The 25,247-nt window shown below is 35.4% G+C and overlaps 1 protein-coding gene across 2 annotated transcripts in view; it reads right to left on the minus strand.

Moving 5' to 3' along the window:
- Window positions 1-4,047: 4,047 nt before the first annotated feature.
- MMP16 (matrix metallopeptidase 16) overlaps window positions 4,048-25,247 on the minus strand; it is a 351,178-nt gene continuing 329,978 nt past the window's right edge. For both annotated transcript variants that reach the window (XM_081496834.1, XM_081496835.1), the window contains 3 exons: window positions 20,931-21,081; window positions 11,986-12,101; window positions 4,048-5,592 (listed from right to left, as the gene is read on the minus strand). In XM_081496834.1, coding sequence (XP_081352960.1) covers window positions 5,258-5,592; window positions 11,986-12,101; window positions 20,931-21,081 — 602 coding nt within the window. In that variant the 3' untranslated portion in view covers window positions 4,048-5,257. The remainder of the gene's footprint in view (window positions 5,593-11,985; window positions 12,102-20,930; window positions 21,082-25,247) is intronic.

Here is a 25,247-nt window from a genome sequence, read left to right on the forward strand (position 1 = left end):
TATTATATAGATCTTTCCAACTGAGTTTACTGAACATCTAACATTGACATTTTTAGCCTAGAAGGCAATGCATGAGTACCAGATGTGTTTATTCAGGGTAACAGCTAATAACCAATGTCTAATTATATACATTGATATATCACATGCTCATCACTTCTGTGAAGAGCTTGAAGTTGCATGGTTCTACTATTTTTACACTGGCTAAAGTAAAATTTCCAGTTGTACCGAAGAATGCGATAGGATGTTTTGTATATTTTACAAAAACTCATTTTTCCTCTTCTTTCACTTCTATATTAAGAAATTTAACATTTAGCATTCATATGTATAGTGCGGTGCAATGCCTGGTTGCTGCATTCTTTATGATGAAGTTTTTCTTCTCTTTAGGAAGCTCTAACTTTTTAATTATAACTTCTTTGATGAAGCTATGGTTCTCTACTAGGCAACATAGACTCTGTAACATAGCTACATATGCTCTGGCAGTTATAAACTGTGATCATAAATCACATCATAAATAAATCAATCATGAAGGCGTGTGAGATGCAATGTAATGGTTAGATTCTATTGACATGAAATCTTTTGTGATATCATAAGACTGGACTCACAGCTATTTGTAATGGCTCATCTGAATTCAATATTTTTGGTTTAGATAGTATGTTCTGGTTTAACATCTGATATTTGGAATGTGTTCTTGAGAGAATCAAAAGTTAAATGAATTCTCTGTTATGTTTGCCGAAAAAGATTTCACCACCAGCTACGAGGTTTTCTCAGTATATGTTACAGTCTCACAGACTCAACACTATCATAAACCACTGCTTTATTAGTTTCTGGAAATGATTTTCTTAAAAAGATTATTTTCATGACTTTTGTGTTAAAAGATTATTTTCAGTCTATTTGATTATAATATCCATTTCTCTTCAGGTAGCACATTGAGTTTAGTCAATATGGACACACTGCATATTCTACTATAAGATCCACAAAGCATGGATGTGTATTTGTAGCATACTAGAGATACCAGCCTATATGTAGAAGTGAAAAGTATTCTATTACTATCCCTAGGATCCAGTATATACACATCACCCAGGTATTGGAATTATCAGTGAAGTTGGGCAATGTTCTCATCTACCACACCGTGTTTTTTAAATCACCCATAGAAAGTGAATAAAAACAAGTATATCGTATATGACAAATTATATGCCAATAGGAAAAGATTAAAAGCAATTTGAATATTAGAAATAAAATTTTCTTGTTTCAGTAAATCAGTCTCTATCCTTTATTACTTAGTAATTATTTTGTAAAGTATTACTTAGTAATTTATTACAATCTGACTCAGAAAAGCCTTGCCCTCTGATTTATAACAGAATTTGTCTTTGCTAGTATCATACGATGGTCTCTAACTTATCCATATTATCTTTGTGATTGTAAAGAGCATCCGTAATCACCCATTCTGATGCCATGTCAAAGACAACTTTGTTCTAAAACAGGTCAACAGTTAAACTCACAACCTCCTCCACATGTCTGATGTGGATTTACTGCTTTATAGAGAATACAGACTGATTGGCTATTTTAATATTTCATTCAGTCCAGGTAATAATATATAGAAAAATAATATTTGGCTAAAATTGTAAACTCTATATTTAAATTTATGTAAAAACATTACTTTGTTGACACTTGCATTTATAGTAAAGTAATGAGAAATAATGAAACAGAAGGAGAATTATTTTTTGTGATTGTGAATGTGTTTTCATTTCAATTTAGGAAACCCTAGGTCTGAAATTTCCATATTATCAGTGATAGAATGTTGAAAAATATTTGCTGGGTGTATACCTCTATTGATACTAAACTGTTTTTATTTATTATTCACATTGGTTTTGAATCAGTATGCTAGACCAATTACTCACTCTCCCTTCCACTGTTCCATTAGGATTGACATTTTCTCCAAACCCCAAGTGAAAGAGGAGTTAGCAGCCACACAAGGTGCCTGGTGTACAATAAGCAAATAGAATCCCAATGTTTGTGATTATGTCATACTTAATGTTTTCTTATCTCTTGTAATCTCACAACCTGAAAACTCAAAGTTCTAATAAAGAGATTAGCTATATATGCCTTTTTTATCACATAAATCTCATTTCATATTGAAAAAAAATATGACCCAACACTTTTCCATGTTTCCAGAATGCAAGCATAATGATAGAGTCTTTCTCTTCTTAATGCTATGGTTATTTTTTAGCCCTTATACATTTATAGTCTTACAATGAATCAGGATATTGTGACAAATGAGTAAAGAGGCCAAAGATTGCTTCTTTAGTTTCTTTCTCATTTTAGAGGAAAAAAAAAAAATCAATGTTCAATGCAGGTTGATGGAATTCCTCAATGATTTACATATGTCCTCAAATGACATAGTTCCTCATTTCCGTCTTTAGCAAAATACAACTTCCAGTCATTTTTTTTTTTCTTGGCATCAAGGTCCGAAAAATATTAAACCCGCCCACAAGCAAATATCATATAAATGAGCTTATGTATATGGTCCTTCCTCCAAGCTCAGTAACGGTGACTGACTTTATAACACCAGCGCCCTCTAGAATGGAAGCACTGAAGTAAAGCTACAGGCTCACGCTGGCCCTGTCCCCTGGCTCCCTTGTCCCTCACATACATAATCTCCATTAGAATCTTGTCAAAACACAGCCTGTGTTTGCATAATGTTTTGCTGTAAACCCATTAGCAATTCTTCTTTCTTTGAACTATTCTTTTTTCATAGTCTCATTTTACATTTAGGTTGTAAGAAATAACAATCTGCAAGGCTTTGCAACATGCCATCCATGATTACAAAATATTTTCCCCAACCAAATTATAAACATGTACTTTAACTGAAAGGCGTTCTAATTTTCATGCTATGTTGAGTATAAATACAAATTCAAGGCAGCCAAACTATCCATTTCCAAATAAGAATATATACCTACACTCATTAAAATCATCTGGAAATGTGTATCATTAGTAAATGAGTAAGAAATTTTCACTAGTATAAAATTCCTGCTTTATATAAAAGCCACACTGGCCATTCAAGTAGTTTGAGGTTCTTTTTTACCCCATAGTTTTATATTTGTACTAAAATGATGAATTTAGACTTGAAATTATGTTAAAGGAAAATTAAAAGTCACTTCTACCTTTAGGGCATTTTTAACGTGTGCCTGTAAAGAGCAAAGTGTCCATCTGCGGATCCACCATCCAGGTGCCTTTTCTCTCTAAGGAAACAGCTCATGCTTATTAGGTTTTTAGAGGTCAGTTAACACTCCAATGGAGAAGCAACACCAAATTTCTTTCAGTTTGTGCCAGTTTGCAAGTTAAAGGTCAAAGGGCAAAGACATAGAACAGGACTCTTCAAGGAAAATTTTCACAGAAGAAAATGTTTAAGTTGTTGTTAATGACAGTCAACAGATCAGTAATCAAGTTCAAGGCAAGCTGTTCATTGTTTCAAAAGCTAATCCCCTCAAAAGCTGGCTTTCACACAAAGCCAATGTCTGACTCATGGGCGCATTCTTTCTGACCATCTCTAATAAGTTCACAGCCCAGTGGCTGCAAAGCCTTTCACTGCAAGAAGCAGCTCCTAAAAAAATCAATTAAGAGGTCTGTCAGTTGCTGACTTTTCTCTAGGAAAAAAATATTGATACACACCTGCTCTGCAGGTCACATGAAAATGACAATACTGCTGTTAGGACAAATTACACTCAACAGTGAGATGCTTTGGTGGTCTCTTGGCTCTGTCAGCGATCAAATGGATGGCTAAATGCCAGAAGCCACACTAACCCTTTGAGAACTATGGTTAACATGCAATAGCTAATACACTGGAGTATATTCATGCAATCTCAGAGTCATCATTTTAATTCATTCGTAAGACGGCAATGCTAACGGCATGTTCCATGGCAAAACTGATCTTTCATGCAATGGATTTTAAAACAGAAATTCAGTGTGTCTAACAACAACAACAACGACAACAAAAAAGACAGGCTGTTATAATCAGTTGTTCAAATAAAATTTCACTCTTACAAGATATTTAATAAAATACCTTTTTATTTGCCAGAAAATGTTTGGCAAGTAACATCATTTCTGTTTGTTATAAATGCATTTAATGTAGTACTGTAAATCACTTAAAATTACATGGGGCTATAGGATATCTGTTTTAAAAACCTGAACTCCTTGAACCTATGCCTGTTTTTACCATTGCCCACTTCTATAATTTACCAGATCCTAAGACTCTGAAAGCTGATTTGATAGTTCTCAAAGGGTTACACCAATATAGTACTAGCGTCACATACTCTTAGAAAATGACTGTCACTTTAAACCACTTTAAAGACATACTGCTTCTTGCTCCCCTAATAATGAATATTCCTGACAGACCCACGGAAGGCCTGGGGCAATGGCCTAGTATAACTTGGGGAGATTATCACAATGATGTCGGGGTGAGGTGGCAGGAAGGGGCTTGGAAACACTTCAAAACAATCAAAAGGTCCCATCTGAATGTAGCTGTGAATATAAATGTGATGCAACATTGAAGACATAGCTGAGAACAGCTGTATCAAACGAAAACTGGATGTAGTATTAAGGCTGTTACTATATTGCAGATATTTTGGCCCCTTGTTTGTTGGAGAATGGCTGTCCCAACAGTCTAGAGTCCTGTGTGTATCCCAAGTCTCCCACCTGACAAAAATGAAGCATAGGAGACTATCCAGAGCAGTCAGAGAGCTATCTTCTTTGGAGACGAAGCTGTTTTGGGTCTTCACACTTTCCTGAAAGTTCAATGGTGGGTTTTTTGTTTAGCCTTATCTTTTTCCTTGCTATGAAGCAAAAATTCGTGGGTTTTCCATTTTGCTTTTCTCCCCCCAGAAATGGGCTCAGACGTCAGAAAAAAAAACCAAAACAAAAACATAATATTAGAAACCTTTAAGAAGAATCTTTTCTTCTTTTTCCTCTTTAGGTAATCCTGAAAATTAACTGGGCATTGAGCGTGCAGAGGAAAGGCCTAGAACTGAATGACAGAGAAAGACAAAGGACTGAAGAACAGCAGATACTGTGCATCATGGAAGCTTCCCCATGAGTGCATTTCCACTCATGTGCAGGGCCAGCAACCCTCTGGGTTTGAAAGGTCAGCCCGAATCAGGCTGCCACAAGCCTGCTCCTAGCTAGGAAACCGCATAACAGCTCTTGTCTTGAATCTCAAGTTACCACAAACTCCTAGAAAAGGAAGAAAGGAAAAAACCCTCCATCACACCCACTCTTGCATAGAGCGTTTACAGTACAGTATGTGGCGGGGTGTTCCTTTCCTCTTGAACTGGAACACAGTGTAAACCAAGACAAGCAGGCATAAGGCCAAGATGCAGGGGATGACAATAGCTATGGCTTTCACAGTGCTGGCTGTGTTGTCCAGTTTGATGACAATGTCTACATCATCTGGTGGGCTGTGTCCTTCTTTCTCTCTGTCTGTTGGTCCATCACAGCCCATAAAATCCTTGAGGATGGATCTGGGATATCCAGGTTCTACCTTGAGTATCTGGTTGTTGAACTTCCAGTACTCCTTTCCTTTGTAGAAATATGTAAAGCCTGGTTGGGGGGAAAGACACACACAGGAATCACTTATTTGTAAAAGGGTAGATGTATAGAAATTTAATTAAATAGGCTACTTAAAAGATGTATGTTAAGGGCACTCAATTTTTATGGGAAGAAAACCCTATTCCCAGCTCAGCTGTCTGTTGATATGGATCTGGCTGTTGTGGTCCAGAAACTGGGCCCTCAGATGCCTAGTGATGGCTCAACAGGGAGAAAGAAATACTATTTATCCTGAGTGTTAAAAGCCTATGCTGTATGCATCTACTCTGCTGCTAGCTTACAGAATTGCTGGTGCAAAATTACACATTAGTGTGAGCATACCAACCTGTATTAAAAGATACTGAAACAGCCTTATAAACAGAAGCCCTGTTAGCCTTAATGCAGCTATTGAGGACATCGCATAATACATTAAAAGGAGGCTTCTCTGTAAAATAGTTCAAGGGAAATTTCTAATCATTTTAAGATTGGGAATAGTTGTACTCCTCTTAAGAAACAAGTTTGTTTTGTCATTTGGGACAGAAGTCATAAGAAATCATAAATCATGAAACTGGAGATGATTTCCTTGGTCTGCTCGGAGTTTTAATAATTAAATAGATATTTATTGTATTTTGTGCAGTAATCTCATTTTCAGCTCTAGGTCATGCCCATTTTGTCTCTTTTGTCCTCATTATGTAACTTCATTATAGACTAGGTGAAATTTTTATCATCTAGCTATATTTTACAGAACTTCAAAAGCCATTATCAATCCTTTTAGAGTAAAGGATTAATAGAGTGTAAATAAATCTATAATTCTATCTTTAATACTTCTAGCTAACCTATATTTCATGGAGGAGGAGGTGGTAGTATGTAGAAGGCTCAGATAACTTAGCAACACATATGATTAGTGTTCCAAAATATTATGGATGCAGATAACAGACTTGTAAACTTGTGACAGTTAAACTACAAATACATGTGTTTTTCTCAGGACTAGTCTCTTTTAATTTTTGTTGTTTTTCATGGGAACAAGTCCAGGTTTTTCTTTCTGTCCATAGTTCCTTCACGTCAAGTTTCTTTGTGACTTCACTTTAATTCTTGCTTTGTGATAAAATTCAACAAACTAAAAAGAAAGGTTTTAATGTTATAATCACTTAAAAACTCTATTTTGGGAACTATCTAATTTTGAATAGTATGCCTACTTTCTGAGTTAATAATCATTAATGACAGCTTTTTCTTATATTAATAATCACTTACTATGGAAGAATCGTGTGTCAAATGCTTAGTAAATGACATCTTTTAATCCTCATAAACACTCTGTCAGGTAGAATTGACTACCTATATTTTTCAGGCAAAGATACTGAAGCTCAGAGATAAAATGATATGCCCAATTCTGCTGGAAAAAGGATTTAAATCTTGGTCTAGCCTTAGAGTTTGAATCTTAATGAGTTTTCTAAGACTAGGTCCCTTAGAGATTTCTCTCTTTTCACAAATACTCCTTGGTTCAACATCACAGTTTGTGATAGATCTCACTCCTATAACAACAACAACAACAAAAAACCTCTGACATCTCCTCAAAAAATTTCAGCTAGGATTGATCGTCACTTCAGGTCACTTCACTCTAGAAATCATTCTGTTCAATGACATGAAAATTGTCTGTTGCTTTTAGATTTGAAGGGCAGTTTTGTAATTAGAACAAATTGCCAAGTGAAAACTGGTATATGTAGATTCAAATTTTTCTGCAGGGAGCTGGTATTTGATCATGTTAATGAAAGCTAATGTAATTACTCAAAAACTTGGATAAAGAAATGTTGAAAGTGAAGTCGCTTAGTCGTGTCCGACTCTTTGCGACCCCATGGACTGTAGCCCACCAGGCTTCTCTGACCATGGGATTTTCCAGGCAAGAATATTGGAGTGGGTTGCCATTTCCTTCTCCAAAAGAAATGTTGAGGGCCTGCCAAATAACAGTACCATAGATGATCATAGTTGAATAATAGCATTGATCGAGAATTCAACAGACATTCAAAACAGGTGAACATACTTCTTACATTTGTAAATCGGACGCCAACAGCTGAGAGTGTCCTTATCTTTAATTTTTAGTCAAAGCTAATTTCTATGAAAACTGCTGGGTGTCTTATAAAAATTCAGAAGTTTGCATTTTCATATTTATCATTTGGTCTGCAGGCCAAATTTTACACTAATAATAACATACTCCATATACAGTAGAATTGTAGTTTGCTCAATACACTTATCAGAGACAAGACGTCTCATCAGCAGAATAACAGAAATCTATCCAACCTTGATCCTGAAAAATTCATCTCATTCAACGATTTTTTTTTTTTACCCTGTAAGAAATGTCAGTGGGTTGAAGAAAATTTATGTACTCATTTTTCCTCCTTTGTGAGGACCTTTGATGTTATAATCTTATAGATATTATGTTTACTAAGAGTAGAAATTTGAGATGAATTCTTACCTGAATTATCATTTTTGAGAAATTCTGAGAAAGAAGTCAGTGAGGTTGTAATGAATTACTTGATGACCTTTATTCTCCTGTATTTGATTGGTTTTCACTGGTGACTGTTCTATTGTTTAATCCTAAAATGTAAGGAGAGATTGTCTACCACAGCAGTCTTGTTACAACTTCATAGATGATCCTGAATGGCAGTACCTATGTGTTCTCTCTGTTTTTCACTCATATATTTATTAGTAAGAGGATAATTAATGTTTAATAAATGTGAATAAATTTACTGAATCTTGTGAAAATGTTTGCTTGAATCCCACTGACAGATTTTAACAGAGAGTGAGAGTGGGTTAGAGAATTAATATACCAACAGAATCAAGTCAAAACTTTTAATAGGCTAAAAGTGGAGCTGTTATCAGTAAATAAAATGAAACAGTGTTAAAAGTAGAATTTTGTATTAACCTGAAAATTGCATTTTATAAGGTGAGAATATAGAATACCTAGGAGGTGGGGCTTGACAGCAATTAGAGATTTGAAGGTAGGTAATTGCAGTGATTATTCACTATAATTTTAGTATATGATAAAAAAGTCATGCCACTGCTTAAAACACTGTCAAAATCAAGAAGTAATTTCACTATATTTTGCATAAGTCAAATATCCTTTGGATTATTGTAGCTATTTTCAGGGGTGCACTAAAAATAAAGTGGAAAATAAGAAAATTGTTAAACCAAGAATAGTTACAGGTGAAAATTGGGATGCTGATGGCTTAGGAAGCTATATTCTGAGAAAGCCTAAGGTATGTCAAATATGACAAAATGAAAAATTTAGCCTGACACGGCAGACTGTCAATTACCTTAATGATAAAACACAGGAGAAGATGTTTTAGCTTTTCCTCTTTGGAAAGAGTGTATTAGAGCAATTCAGTGAGGCTAGAATGTTCTAGTTTCAACCCTTAGACATATAATATTACCAATTCCATGATCACGAGTAAGTACTTAAACTGGCTCATGTTGGTTTTCTCATTTATAAGTAATTATAAATGAGGCAAGGAGGTATTTGTGTTGGACAATTAAGTTACATAACTAATTTATGTAGCACAGCTCATAGATGGTGGGAACTCAGTAAACAGCATCACATATTGACATTTCATTGGTCAAGGTGGCAGAATTAAGATCAATAGGTATTGATATTATAGGAAAGCATATTCCACCTTAATATGAAAATATACTTCAAAATCTATAGCTCAAGATTAAGCTTCCTGGGATTTTTTTTTTTTTTCTTTGAAAACTACCATGAGGAGATGATCCCTAGGAAGAAATTCCTACCTTGGTGGAAGGGTGGAGGACTAGAGAAAACCTTTCATTATTGTATCATCTCTGAGTTTATCACTGTCAAGTACATGTTACCCTTATAGGGAATTACTTTGAGTCTAAATATAAATATAAATGTGCTTACTCAATAATTTGAGCTTGCTCTCTTCTATAAGAAACATAAGGGAAGAAGTTGTGTAAAATTTGAGGTCAAGGTTAAAAACACAAGCATGAGATTTGAGTAGAGAATTAAAATTGGAGAATTTGCTACAGTAAACTATCTAGGCTAAGACCTTCCAGACTGATTAATATTGCTACCCTGCAGAACAAGAGCTTCAAACAAATAGGAGATCCCCTTCACTTTATGGGATGAATGTGTAGAGTAATAAAAGGGGTCAAATTAATTTCAACAACATTTATTGAATGGTTACTGTGCAACTGCACTTGAAGAATTTACACTAGAGGTGATAACAAATGGCCATATAAATTGATGGCTGTAATATGAGATTTTAAGTGCAAGGGTGAGTGTACCAAAAAGAATATGCAAGCATTCCTAAAAGAACAAAAGTGAGCTCAGTGTTTAAGGATATTAGAGGAAGGGCTGGACTAGATAAGGTACAGAAGACATAGATGTGTTGAAGTTTCATCTGTAGTTTTTGTCATTTGGAAGCACTGATTTTTCCAACATGCTTTGTTTTTCTGCCAGTATTTTACAAAGTTATTCTTTGCTATGTGGAAAGAAAACATGAAACTCTGAATATAAATAAACCATTTATCTTAAACAAACATTATTTTCAGATGGACAAGAATGTGAAAAACCATGGGGCAAGATTCAGCAGGAATATTTCTTTGTTATTTTTATATAATTATGGTTTATTTCCAGAAAACCTTTATCAAATCTCAGTTTTTAGTGGCCTTGTGAATAGAAACAGGAAAAATAAGAACAGTTAATATGCTAGGAATTAAGATTATGTGTACTTTTTCAATCTTTTGAAATAATTATTAAAATTATCCCTATTATAAAAGTTATACTCATTTTAGAATATTAACAAAGGGAAGAAATTTTAGAAACTATTATCAAATTTGCTATGCTTAATCACTGGTAAGATCTTGGTATAATTTTCTTTGCATGTATTTTTGTGTAGTGTGTGATAACTTTTATTGAGGGCGGAGTAGAACAGTGCTAGGTATTCTGTAAATGTGAGCTGGAGTCAGTTTTACCTGGTCTGAAACAACCCTCTTTAACCTCAAGGAGTCTCCTTTCTCTACTACATTCCTGGTGACAGCTATAATTTTGGGGGCATGATCTCAGTTTTCTACCTTCCATGTGATCATCTTTCAAATTTTTTCACTTCTCTGTCCTTTGCATTTGCATAATTTGTCAAATTTTTTGCCATATTATTGATATGATTTTACTGCCTCCAATTTGATTGCATTGTGACTTGCTTTATTTTCTTAATGATTTCCTTTTTATCTTAAACAGACATGTTTCAGCTCACTTCGTCCTCTCGTGGATTTTTGCTTTTGTCACATACAGGCTACATTTAACTTGGTCCTTTGATTCTCTGAACCAATAGAAGACACAAAACACTGCAGTTCCACTCAGAGCTATAATCAGGCTTCAAGGTTCTTTCTGATTTAGCCTCTGCCTATAGTACTTTACTTGTGGGATATCATTACACAGAATGTAGTATAAGTTACATATAATGATGATCACGACACAGTTTGTGTTTGACTTTTCCGATTGGTATCCTCCTGGGTCTCAGGTCCTTCAAGTGTGCAACCAGTGTAAAGCTTATTTAGACTCTGGCAGTTTGTTGACGCTCAGTCATTGTTTTCAGCGGATGGCACTGATTTTTTTTTATACCCCCCTCTTTCTTCCTTAAATTTTTCTGGCTTATCCTCCCCCAGATGCATTGAATTTTGCTCTTGCAAGTGATGTTCACTTGGTTATCGTTACATATATGTTACAGACTTTTCATGCTATTTAGTGCACACATAATGTATTTTTTTCTTGTTCCTATTATAAATCATTTGAGAAGATATGTTTTTTTTCTTTTCCCTCTATACTGCAGTTTGATGTCACTTTCCTTTTCCTGGAATATTATGAACAATTTTATTTTGAATTATTATTACGGTTCATTCATACTAATCTCTGAATGAGGAGAGAAACGTTCAAACCCAACCAACAGATATAGGAGTCTCAATTATCAAAAGGTACACATGAAAAATTATAACCCTCAACATGCTGTCTTACTAGGTGTCTCTGTGACTCTGCCCACATTTAAAACATTTCTTGTGATCACTTCCTGTCCCACATATGTCTGTTATTATCTCTACACGAATTTTAGTAGAAAATAGGTGAGGTTACTTCAAAGGTATTAACATTCTTCAGTTTTTAAAAATATGTTTTTAATAAATTATAATTTATTGAGGTTGAGGCTAAAGAACATCTTTTTTTTTTTTTTTGGCTAAAGAACATCTTGAGCATTATATTAAGTACAAAGTTAGGAAGGAAAGTTTATATAAATATGATATAGCCCTAGTATGGCACTTTCTAATCTTTTAACACAGTGAACAAGTAGGATAAATTATTCATTTACTCAGCAGACTCATGAAATACAGAATGCATGTGTTGCATACCATTTTCTTTGTGAACAAAGGCCCCCTGAGGAGATTCAGGGATACCTTTCCAGACTGTGATTGGTTTGGGATAGCCAGGATCCATGGTTTTCATTTCTTCACTATATCTCCAATACCTAAAAAGGATAAATAGACAACAACAACAGATGCATAGGAAAGACAATTATGTATACACATAATAACATCCATTAAATCCTTTCTGTATACTACTTGTATACCTGTGAGTGAGTTACAGAATTGATTCAAATCATGCAAAGACAGTGGACACAAATTAGTGTTTCCTTTTCTGAATATGTTAAAAATGGGTATGTTATTGTGTATTTATGGTCTGCTAAAATTAATTTTAAAACACTAGCTAAGCATCATTACAGTTCAAAATGGTATACCCACCAATGTAGAAATCAGAGATTTTCATGATTTTTAAAACTCAGGCAGCAGAATACTTCTTTTCAATAAGCATAATTTTGATTCATTTACCCACTAATTTATTTAACAAATACTTACTGGACACCTACTATGTTTGTAGCATTATTGTAGGTGCTAGAGATACAACCTTCACACAACAGACATGCCTCAGTTCTCAAGTTATATTTTAGGATATGTAGGGATTACATGAAAAAAAAAAGCAATTTATCAATAAATGCATAGCATCACAAGAGCTGAGAAGATCTATTTAAGAACATGAAGCAGATCAAGTTATCTAGGAATATGTATCAGTCATTTAAAATCACTAGATTGAGAGGCCCTCTTTAAATAAGCTGATATTTTGAGCAGACAGCAGAAAGAAGTAAGAAGCAACATATGTAGTTTTGGAGAGTACACCGTTCCAGATCGGGTAACTAGTTACCAAAAGTTCCCGTGGCAGGCACAAGCCTGGAGTGCTTGAGCGTCCAGTGAGGCTGGAGTGACTGGAATCGACTTAGCAAAGGGGAGAGGAGCTCAGAGTGGGAACCGGCACTTCTGATTAGAGGGACCCTTACGCTCTGGCCAAACCTGGGGTTTTCCTCTAAGAGAGATGCAAAGCCAGTGTAGATTGTGAGCAGAGGAGCTTTAAGATAGGGCTTATTTCTGAAAGGACAGGCTGCAGCTGTGAGTGAACCAGACTGAAGGAGGTAAAGAAGAAGCACGGATACCAGGTGTGATGTCATTTCAGTAATCCTTGAGCCACAGTGTATACTGGAGAGCTGATAATAATTCAAGGGATTGGGAGACTGCTTTGAAGGAAAAGCCCCGAGCGTTTACAAATGCAATGAATGCAGGATGTGAGGTAACAAAGTTGAGCACAACTCCAGAATTTGGGGCCTGAACATCCGGAGGAACAATCTTGCCATTCAGTGAGATAAGGAAGCGTGGAAAGGTAAGTGAGGGTGCTTTGAGGAATCATGAATTTGGTTTTAGGTGTGCTAAATTCAGATGCCTGCTAGCATAGTAGAGTTGTTGATGAGGCAATGGGTACATGAATATAGACTTTAGGGCAAGTCTCAACTAGAGTCCTTCGTGTGTAGACAGATAAGCAGATAAAAGCAAAGCTTCCAAGAGTCAGAGCTCTCACACTCTCATCTCTTCATAGGGTGGTCACTGGGCCACTTTCACAGACCTGCTAGGTATCTAAGGGACAAACTGTGAACATCTCTACCTTGGATTACTCCTTATTTTATATATGTTCTAAGAATCAAATATTTTGTATCTATATATTCAAAAGGATTGACAAAACTGGAGTGAAACCATTGGGAGTTCACAGTGATAGTGCCCTTTTAGAGCAGGCAAAAAATGCTCTGTGCATTAAATTACTTAATCACAATAAACCCATGAAAGAGTTGTCATTGACCCCATTTGAGAGGAGAATTCTTGGAGGACAATGAATGATATGTAGACTTATAACCAATTCTGTTTGATTTCAAAAGTTTCTACTCTTTCCTCTACACATACCAAATACATCTGATAATATCTTCTCCCTCTGCTACCATCACTAGACATGTCTTAGTACCTGCTAAAGGTAGCGTTGCACCAAAAGATTTGTGGAGTAACACACTTGGTTCAAATAAGAAAAAGAAAAAACAAATCCAGTCTTTTCTGGACATGCTCCTGTTTCAGGTCTATGGAGAATCCTTTATCTATAGGACTGTGGGCTCCTGTAAAGAATGTTTTGCTACAGATTCCTAGATACCTTAGAAAAGTAACACGTGGAATATTAGCACGGCCTTCATCTTCAGGGTTCACAGAGAGAGTAGAGATAGATTGTTTCAGGATGTGTCCCCATAAATAAGCCACAAGGCAGATTTTATCCGAAAAGGGAAACACAGGGTACAGATGTCTGTCAGAGATTCTCATCACGTAGAAGATGGGGGCAGATCTGATAGAGAGATCGGCAAAGGCTTCAGGCAGAAACACGGGGCTGAAATCACGGTAGCCGGGCCTATCTTGTTGAGGAAGACAAGTAGGGAGTGCAAAGTTCTACCAAAACTAAAGTGCATTTTCATTCACATTTTTTCCATGGAAATGCCAGATTTAAGTTATTTTTGAATATTTCATCACAGAACACACTGTGATGAATACAGCATGTTTAAGGAGGTTGAGATTGCACTCAAAATCTCCAGATCTTCTCTCTCAAGTAAATATTTCAATGATATTTACAATAGTCATATATACTAAACAGTTCCTGTGTTGACCATAAAGAAAAGTTTTTGCAGAGAAATCATCAATACCTGATGTCATGGATTCTAAGACATATATTTCCACATTTTGCATGTGTGTTGTATTTCACATCTCAATGCTATGTCAAAGTATACTTGGCAGCTTTTACTCAATGACAGATTAAATAAGGATGTAACTTACAATAAGTGAAATTTTTAGTTAGCATAAACCATAACTTAAAGCAAATTTTAAAATTTTCCTAACCAAGGAAAAATGTAACATCCTAGTGACAATGGGACCACATTCCATTCATGATTTAAGGAAGACTCCTACATACTCAGAAACGAAGTTTATTCTCCAAGGTTTAGTTACAACAATGTTCATGTTACAGGTCCTATTCTTCATGCAGCATTTTGTAGATATACATAATCTCTTATTTCACCAAAATCCCTCACCAATCTTTTATATTGCAGATTAAAATGTGCTTATGCTGATGTCCTAACCATAGATTTAGTATATATGGTCACTCAATTCAGTCAATAACAAAGCATTGGGCATCATATTATTCAAAGGTAATGTAATCATCTTGAATGTTAACATCTTGAATGTTACAGAGTTGAAACTCAAGCTAATGCTTTTTTATTGATAGTTTAGTACAATTTTCTACCACATTACTGCCAGTGTTTCCCTTGACATAGTGTTCTGACATTAATCTCCATGCCATCTTACCCTCTTGGGGCCCTCACTGGAATTCATAATGTTCATTGTGTCCATATAATTTTTCTTCATCCCTCTCTTTTCGCTCATAGATATATTTACCTACCAATATGTTTTTGAGCACTGATATGCAAGGCACATAAACTTTACTGAGATCACATTTCAAGAAAATATTAATGGAATGTGGATTTCATTGTACTTCTTCATAGGAACATAATCCTGGTATGAATTTGTTAGGATAAAAGCAATTCTCCCCTCTTTTTGCTAGCTGATAATGCAAAACTATAATTTCACTTCACAGTTTTTGAAAAACTCATCATAGGTAGCTTGGACCCTCTGGTTATCTGCTGTGTCAGCTTTGATACATACTCAGTAAACTTAAATGTGATTAAAATCACCTAACTAAATTCAACCATAATATTACTCAGTCCATTATATTATTATATAAAGACATTACATTCAGCTACTTTATAAAAAAGCTGAGGCTTATGAGGTTTGCATTTTAATTTCCAACATATGTAACACATTTCAACATGAACAAAAAAGTTCAATCTGCTGATTTTTTTCTCCTGAAAAATAAACTTACAGGTTCATTGAGAAGAATATTAATGTATTCAGATGGAACATTATGTAAATAAATTGGAGGGGATTAAAATTTAGACATTATAATGGAAAAGTTTTGGAAAGCTGTTGCAAATAAATGTTATAGTTTTTTCTTCTAACATATCTACAATCTTTGCAGTAGAATTATGACTTTCAACTGCTGATTCTTTGAGAAACAGATTGTAAATCAATCTTATAAAGTAAATTATGAATAGAAATGGGATTTATTCATCATTTTTAGACTGATTATGAGTCATAAGATAAAACAGTTGTCTATGTAAGAAGATACAGTAATTTCTTAAATTCCTTCTGTGTGAACAAATAAATAGTATAGCATATTCTGAAATGATATACTTTAATGTTTCTGGATACTGAACTCAAACTGAACAAAAGGGTTGATTTCACATGACCTGGTCATTTCTCCATCCACTTTGTCTCATTTTGTTTTTACTTTAGAGCCAGGATGTCTTTCCCTCCGTTATCACAAAACCAAGGGCTACTTTTTTTCACGCCCAAGTAATCATACAAAAATTTTTTTCAGAAGCATTATTAAAAATGGAAAATAATTGAAAATAGCAGTTTGTACTCTGCTGGATAATTTTAAAAACACAAAAAGGAAATACTTTATAAACACATAACTTGAGCTACAAGAAATAGATGTATTTTTTTTGTTTGGCTATTGGTGGTAATAATAATAAAACAAACCAAAATAGATCTAAATTTTGTCTTCTTTCTTTGAAAACGTCTTAAAATCCTCAATGGTTCAGCCTAGAATGAAGTATAGCAATAGATTCTTCATATATTTGTGATAAGATGCTAAGAGACGACTTAGGATGACAGCATTTTAGAGCTAAATATTATGAAGATCAAAATGTATCCAAGTATCAATTTATAGTATATTAAGAAAAAGGCAAGTAGGAGTCTGAAGGACTGAGTTCCATGCTGTATGTGAAACAGTGAAACTGGACATTTTAATCTGAATTTACAGATATGTTTAAAGAACCATCGTTTCACCTACACTTCTGCACTTAGGAGATTCCATGTGGGCCCCTACATGCAATGCAATTTATGTGTCAATTACTCTCAGATCTGGGCCTCCAACCCACCTTTCCTTGAGAACTCAGGTATCCAACTACCTCCTTGATTTCTCCAATTGTGTGTAAACAGGTATCTACTTACCAAAAGCGAGCATTTCATACTCTTGATCCCCTTTCCCCAATATCCCTTCCCTTATATGTTCCATCTTCAGAAATGGCACAATCTATTCAATTCCAGTGATAACACCTCTAAAATCCCAGCCTTAAGAACACCTTGCGATGAGTACATAAAAAACATCTACCGTACCCTTTGCTCCATTTACACGGCTACCATTGTGTCAACCCGTACTGCTTCAACAGCCTACCGAGTAACTTCCTTGCTTCCACATTGGAAACCCATTAGTCATATAGAAGTCATCGTGATGATTTTGAATACACATCAGAACATGTACTTTCCTGCTGAAAACCCTCCAGTGCCTTTCTATTGCACTTAAAATGCCTCATAATCTGGTCCTTATATACCTATGGGACCTCTTCATCCACTGACTCACTATGCTCTTGCAAAAATGTTTTTTCTGATTTGAACATTCTAACATTATTGCTTTTGTACTGCTATTTCATGTGCCTACACTATACTGGCTTGAATAATTTCATGTGACTGAAATTTCTCCCCTCTTGAGTCCCTGCATCAGTGCAATCCTTCACAATTTAGGCCTTTCTTGATTTATACACTCATCTCCCCACCGCTCTTTACCACCCATGAGTCTCTATCACATCAGCACCTGTTTTTATTTCTTTGGAGCATTTCTCAGTGTTAAAATATCAGGGTCATTTTTTCCTTCTCTCTTTACAACTAAATCCCTGATAGAGTCTAAGGACAATAGGGGCAGAAGCCTTGTCATCTTCTTTCCTTCTATATCTTTATTACCCAGCACATGTCAATAGTATTGCTCAAAATATGCTTTAAATAACTGAGTGAGGGATATGCCAAGACAAGTACAGAAATCTTGAGGAAGCAGGAATTAGAGCTCTTGAGAATGGAATGGGCTGTCTCTTGTTTGTCCTGTCACCGCAGGTAGTCAGGTACAGAAGGATGTATGCCTGTGGAATGTAAGTGAGGCTGTCTGGACCTTGGTAGGAAGTGAGTAATACACAGGGCTGACATATGGCAGCGTTTAGACCAAAGCTAATTTAAAGGTGTGCTTTGTTTGTCTAGCAGATTATAGAATTCTTCTGATTTTGAATGCTCTTCTAGATATGTGTAGTTTGCAGCTCCCACAGTATCCATCACTCCCTACTGCCTTACATATTACTCCTGCACCTAGTACATTATTTGCCTGACCCTATAAATCAATTGGGGCTTCCCAGGTGCTCAGCTGGTAAAGAATCCGCCTGCAACATGGGAGACCCGGGTTCGATCCCTGGGTTGGGAAGATCCCCTGGAGAAGGGAACGGCTCCCCACTCCAGTATTCTGGCTTGGAGAATTACATGGACTGTATAGTCCATGGTGTTGCAAAGAGTCGAACACGATTAAAGGACTTTCACTTAAAGCGATTGCGGTTTTTACACCTAGACTAGGTTAGCTCTAAAATTCTTTTCTGATCTTATACTTAGAGAAATAGAAGTCTGTTAATACATTTTTTAAACAGAAAAATGTCAGTAAAATAAGAGGAAGAAATAAGTAAGGATAAATGAATTTTCAATACATTTTCTCTCAAAATATACATGGGAAATACATAAAATGTTAAAGTTGATAAGTATTCTAAATAAATAATGTCTATAAGGAAGAAATGCACTGAATTTTCATATAAAAGTGACAACTAGATTGCTTTTTACGTTTGAGTTAGTTTAATGTCTTTTCCATCTACTTTTAATCTAGAAAGAATATATTAATAACTGTTATGACTTTGGAATTAAATACACAAATATGAAGTAGTCTTCTTATAAAACATCTATGACAAATGAACTCATATAAAATCACACACATGAAAATTAATTGGGATCTTGCTTGAAATATTTTTAAAATCTATAAAAGCAGTTACTTAAGCAGAACTTAAAATCAAAGTATTTCTATATGTTTTATATATTCTGCATGCAGCTTGACAAGTAGGACATAAATTAACCAAAACTCCTTTTCTAATTTACTATAATATTTATTATAAATTTGGTGTCTAACTTTCATTGATTTCACTGACTTGAGACAGCCAACATTCAATTTCTAAACAATTTTTTGAAGAAGTACTAAGTTTTTAGAATGGAAACATTTTTATAAGTAAGGCTAACTGATAATAAAACAGCAGCTTTAATCATCATCTCTGAAATGCTCATTAAAACTGTAATATGAAAGCTAAGCTTTCACGGTCTGTCCTGTAGACGTTAATTTCTCCAGGGTATCTTCTCAGCCTTTTGTTTCTACCCCTTTCTGGGGGGGAAAAAAAACCCAACACAATTCAATATTGAGCATAGTCCTAAAAGAGTACATTCAAGCAATTAAAACCAGCTGAAGAATTAACCTCTAACATCCTTGAGGGTCATTAATTTGAAGAGTATGCCGTAAGTCCACTGATTTATTTCCATTAGCGGTCACCAGGCTATGGCAATCAATTTCTTCATTCTTCTCTCTTCATACTCTAACCACATTTATATCTTGCTGAAAGTCATATACTTTTTGTGATAAGTAATATCTTCTACTATTATAGAGTTTTTTTTGATGTACTTGTGATTTAGTAAGAAACATCTAGCAAAACTTTAGCTTCTTGATAGTGAATTAAAATCTATGAATATTTTGCTATAGAAATATATGCAAATTTAATGCATTAAAAGTTCATAACAAATAAATGTAAAACTATACATTTTCATCCATGAATGCAAATGATAGAATCTTTTTGTTCCCAGATAACGCTCAACGTTTTAAAGCACTTGCTATCAAATATTACAAGTGCAAAATAAACAAGGTTTATATCCTTACTTTTCTTAAGTAGTTGGAGACATTTTATAAGGTTACATTATGTTAATATTATAAGGCAAATTCAATACTGATTTGTTGGTCATTAAACCTGTTTTTTTTTAATGTGTGTTTGTGAGTTGCATGTGCTTTAACTACTTGTAAAATGACATACTTAAGTTCTACCTACCAATGAAGTTTACTTATGAATGTTACATTTTGATCCAACTAGTAATAGTGCAACTAAAATTGATTTTTCATCTTTATTTTTAATCTATTGCTAATTTAAAATAATAAAATTTTAGCCCTCAACTTTGATTGTATATGTAATATCTGTCAACAAGTGGGAGGGGTAAAACTAGCATGCCTAGTGCCTACTGTACATCATGGGACTAACAATGCACTTTAAGTTTTACAAACCCTGTTAGTAACGTTACAAAAGTAAAAGACGTGACAGAAAATAACAAGAGATATTATACTTCAAGCTAAAAGTATTTAGTCCGGTGATAGTCTGGTTAGTTTATAGCACCTATCTGCCAGTATCCAAATAACAGTGCCTTAAGAAAAGGAACTCATGATGAAACTGAAGGTATTTGAAGATGTTCAGAATTAACTGTGTGCAAAGTATAAAATTTAACTTTCAATATAAAATCAAAAAAAAGACCTGTGTTAAAAAGCACTTTAAAGTAAGTAAAATTACAGAAAATGAATTCTAAGCCTAAATATATACTGCCTATACAGCTTTATAGACATGTTATGATTATGGAGAAGAGAAAGAATATATACTACATATATACATTCATCATAAAGCCATATTATTTGGGAATATTAAAGGAAGATTTATCTTCACTATTATTTAAAAATGTTTAAAAGACTTTCAATTCTATTAATTATTGTGTTTACATCCACACAGATTCTTTCATCAAATGTACATTCCTGTTACAGACTAGAAATATTGACTTCTCTAAACATCAGTTAACTGTTTTCCTCATGTGAAGTGTGTACTGACCTGTCCCCCTTGAAGAAATAGGTTTTCCCAACGTCCTCCCACCAAATGGCTGAATCAATACCATGAGGGGGAATTCCGCTTCCAAGAGTAATCAAGTCATGAGGGTAACCAGGTTGAAGAGTCGTGTCCTTGAACACCCAATATTTGTTACCTGTATGAAATAAGTGCAAATGCAGAATATACTAATTTAATGTCAGAAATTATAATATATCTACTAACACAATGCATTTAAAATTCTTTTACATGAAAGCCATGAAATAAGTTAGCAGCAGTCACATCTGGAATACTGATGCCATTTTTGAAACATCAATGCTATTTTCAAAAGTGGACATAATGAAAAACTATTTAATAATGCAATCAGAATTTGTGAATTAATTTAAGAAATAAAAAAGATCTACAATTTGGCATATGGGAACAGTTTTGAATTAAAGGTTAAGAATGTTTTCCTCTAGCCTTATTTTCATTCAAGGCTAAAATCATTCCTGTGTCTTGTGCATTCTATATGACCTCAGATTGCCGTACTGATTACAACCTCTACTCTGTTAAAACACTTCCTCTAGGCTGGTCCTTTCCTTTTATTATATAAACATTCACAAGTCTCTCTAGTCCTATAAAGTCATCCTCTTTTGACCCGATGCCCTCTTTTAGCTGTTACACTCTCCTTCTCTTTAAGAGTGGTGACTGAAGGCAGCAAAATTTTAATGCTCATCTTGCTCAGAATTGTCAGAGTATGGCAATACTAAAAAAGAGGAATTGCAGTCAGCTTTATTGCTGTTTTGAGATTATCTACAGACAACGCACTTCCTCATGCCCTCCACCCCTGGCAGACTGTGTAAACACTCCCCTCTTTGGTATGCACTTAAGTAGTCTGCAACAATTTCTCTTTCCACTAAAAGTTGATTTAATACATATTGCTACTGATACTTTTTTTCACGAAGGCACCAATTCCTACACTTTTCCACCCCTATCTGTTGACACAGTTGGCCACTTAAAGAACATTCCCCCCTGAGCTGCTGGAAAACCGTTTCGCTGTTGTTGTTCCTCTCTCTTCTCTAGCTGCTCCCTCTCTGGTCTTCATTTACTTTATTCAGCCCTTGAATGGTGGCATGCCCTATGCTTCTGTTCTCTGCACCTTCTCTTATTTCACACAGGGGAGGGGCAGAGAGATGTCACAGACTCAAGGCTCAGGCTAGGGAGGACAGAAGTGGAGTGGCAGCGATACACAGATATTCTGAGACACATCCACCAAGTCCACAAACGTCTACTGCCTTAGAGGCGGTCCACGCTCCTCGGCCCAAGTCCTCATCCCCTGGTCCTTTGGATCTTTCTGTAATGGAGCAACTCCTTGACTCACTAACTCCTCTTGAGGTTACTATCTGGTGAAGTGAAATAATATCTTATTATCTGACAAAGTATCTTGTGTCCTTTCTAATAGATGAAGGCTTTCCTTGTTGTAAAAATATTTCAATACTATTCTAGATGAGGACTATAATAAACTCTAGCATTCATGTTGTACCTAAAGAAATCTTAAAAAAGAAAATCAAAACCAGTACTGGCCTAAAACAACCAAAAAAGCATATCTTCTGGCTAGTTAGGAGTCTCTAGTTTGTAAACAGACTTATCTTATTTACCAAGAGCTTCAGCTACCATTGGCTATCATTTTAAATCAAAACAGCTTTTTTTGAGTACCTTTAGTGTCCCAAGTATCTTGTTAGAAATTAAGGATACTAAAGAGAACAAGACACACTATTATCATCCTACATTCAAGTGAATTTGACACATGAAAATTAAGAACACAAAAATGTAATTGCAGTACTTGAAAAACTAATAAATGCTATGAAGGAAACGCATCAGGGGCTGAGAACAAGAAAACATAGAGGGAACTTACTTCAAGTAAGGACATTAGGAAAGCATCTCTAAAGAAGTAACACTTAAGCCAAACTTTAAAGAAAGAGATGATACCTATGCAAAGAATACTGGGAAGAGAATTCCAAGAAAAAGAGCTGTACATGATAAAAAAAAAAAAACCTGAAAGAAGATCCATGGAATGTAATAAGCAAGAAGTGAGTAGCACCAAAACCTACACGATGTGCTTGGAGCTTAGTCTGAGTGCACTGGGAAGCCATCAGAGAGATTAAATTAACAAAGGGCTGTGACCCATTTCCTATCTTCCAAAGATGATCTTTGGCATACCTGGTATGTGTACTAATTTGTTGATGAATGACTCAACTCATTAATTCTGGCAAAAGATCCTTGATAGAGCTAATTTGCATTCTTCTAAGATCCATTTTCAACAAAAGACCAAAGTTATCTTTTGAGAATAGGAAGCAGATCATACCCCTTTGTTAAGTTAATCACTTTGATGGCTTACCACTGCACTCAAGCTAAGATCTAAGCCCATCACATAGATTTTCAGTGCTGCTATGGGAGTGAACAAGAAAAGAAACATCTCCACTCATGGAGAATAGATCACAGTGAGTGGGTAAGAAGAAAATTGGCCGTAAGTAAGCAAAAGAATAATGATAACTCCAAAAAGAAAAGTGCTATAAAATACAAAAGAAAACCAATAATATCACAATGCTTGGGTGGACTGGGGCTTATTTTTACTGGAGATAAGAAAGATCTCTTTATTTCGGTGACAGGTGAATTGTGACTTGTATAACTGAAAAGAGCCAACCCACTGAAGATACTTTGAAAGAGAAAAATCTTGTTAAATAGCTAGAACATTTCTAAGTGAAATAGGAAGCCACTGAATAATTCAGTTAAAAATATTTTTATTAGTAGTATGGATTAAGATTGCATCAGTAGAGATGGAAAGGAATCATGCTATATTGCAGAGATAGAATTGATAGGCATTGCTGATGGGGTGGCTGTGTGGAATAAAAAAGACTGCATGGAGAAAAATCCTGAAGTTCTGCCTTTGTAAATGAGAGAATCATAGTGCTGCATAAATAGACAAAGGTGACTGGGGTGGATTGGCTGTTGGAGATTCAAGTCAAAAGTTTGAGAGATCATTTAGATATTTAAATGAAGAAGTCAAGTAGGCAATTGGATATGTGTTTGAAAATAATAGATTTTAAGTCACAAGCATGAATATGACATTTATTAATTTATGGTTCATGAGCTAATACAATGGAATATATAGAGAGAATGACAAATAACCAGGACTGGCCTTCTAGAAACACATGACCCCCAAGGAGATCACATAAGGGAAGAGGGAAGAGTAGGCAAATAGGAAGGAAGTAGAGAAGACAAAGAAGGCAGGCTAAAGTCAAAGAACCCAAGAATCCAAAGAAGATAGTGGTCATTAATGGCTCTCTCTAGTCCAAATATGTTTTGAAAGCTAAAAATATATGTAGTTGCCCACTCAGATTTTCTACAAAGTTGATCCAAAGTTGACCTACACGCTCACATTTGAACTCATCAGAAGACGTTTCTTCTTGTTTTGTCTGTTTCTATAGATGACACACTAGTTAGTGACTCACATCTGAAACCTCCCTGTTCGTAGTCTTTTCTATCTGTTGGATCATTACACGTAGCTGCTTTGATTTCATAATTCTTCCTTGAGTCTTCCCCTTGCAGGTCAGCCGTGATACAGGTACTTGGTATGCTTTTCCCTTTTAAAGTCAACTGCCTTTTCCACAAGCTCTAAGGTGGGTCTTATCGTTCTCCACAGCCTCCTTCTATATCACCACCCCAATTCTAGAGCCAGTTAAAACTCTGAAGAGTTATGGAACTATGACTTAGGCAAATGAGAAGAGAGAAGCATAGCCACCCATGCCTTTATTTTTATCAATATGATCCAGGTTATATTGAGAGACTTTACCACTCAGCAGAAGGTAGGGCTTCCCTGGTGGCTCAGACGATAAAGCATCTGCCCGCAATGTGGGAGACCCAGGTTCGATCCCTGGGGCGGGAAGATCCCCTGAAAAAGGAAATGGCAACCCACTCCAGTACTCTTGCCTGGAAAACTCCATGGACGGAGGAGCCTGGTGGGCTACAGTCCATGGGGTCTCAAAGAGTCGCACACGACTGAATGACTTCACTTTCTTTCTTTCAGGTAGTTAAAGGCCTACAGGGTCATGCTGTCCCTAGGTCAGCACACACTGTGCGAAAGAAGACATTGAGTAATCAGAAAGATGGATTGAGAGAGAAAGAAGAATGGGATAGATGTGAGGAGCAAACCAACAGGAGAGAAAGAAGGAGGCCTGTTAGAGAGATGGCATGGGTAGCTAGTTTAAGCTCCTGTCATACCCAGTCTTAAACTCAGTGAACTTGTTGGGTTTACTTTTCCCATTACTGGATGAGAATGTTCAG

This window comes from Giraffa tippelskirchi, chromosome 6, assembly GCF_054371585.1.
Source record: "Giraffa tippelskirchi isolate mGirTip1 chromosome 6, T2T-mGirTip1v1.2.pri, whole genome shotgun sequence".
NCBI lineage: Eukaryota > Metazoa > Chordata > Mammalia > Artiodactyla > Giraffidae > Giraffa > Giraffa tippelskirchi.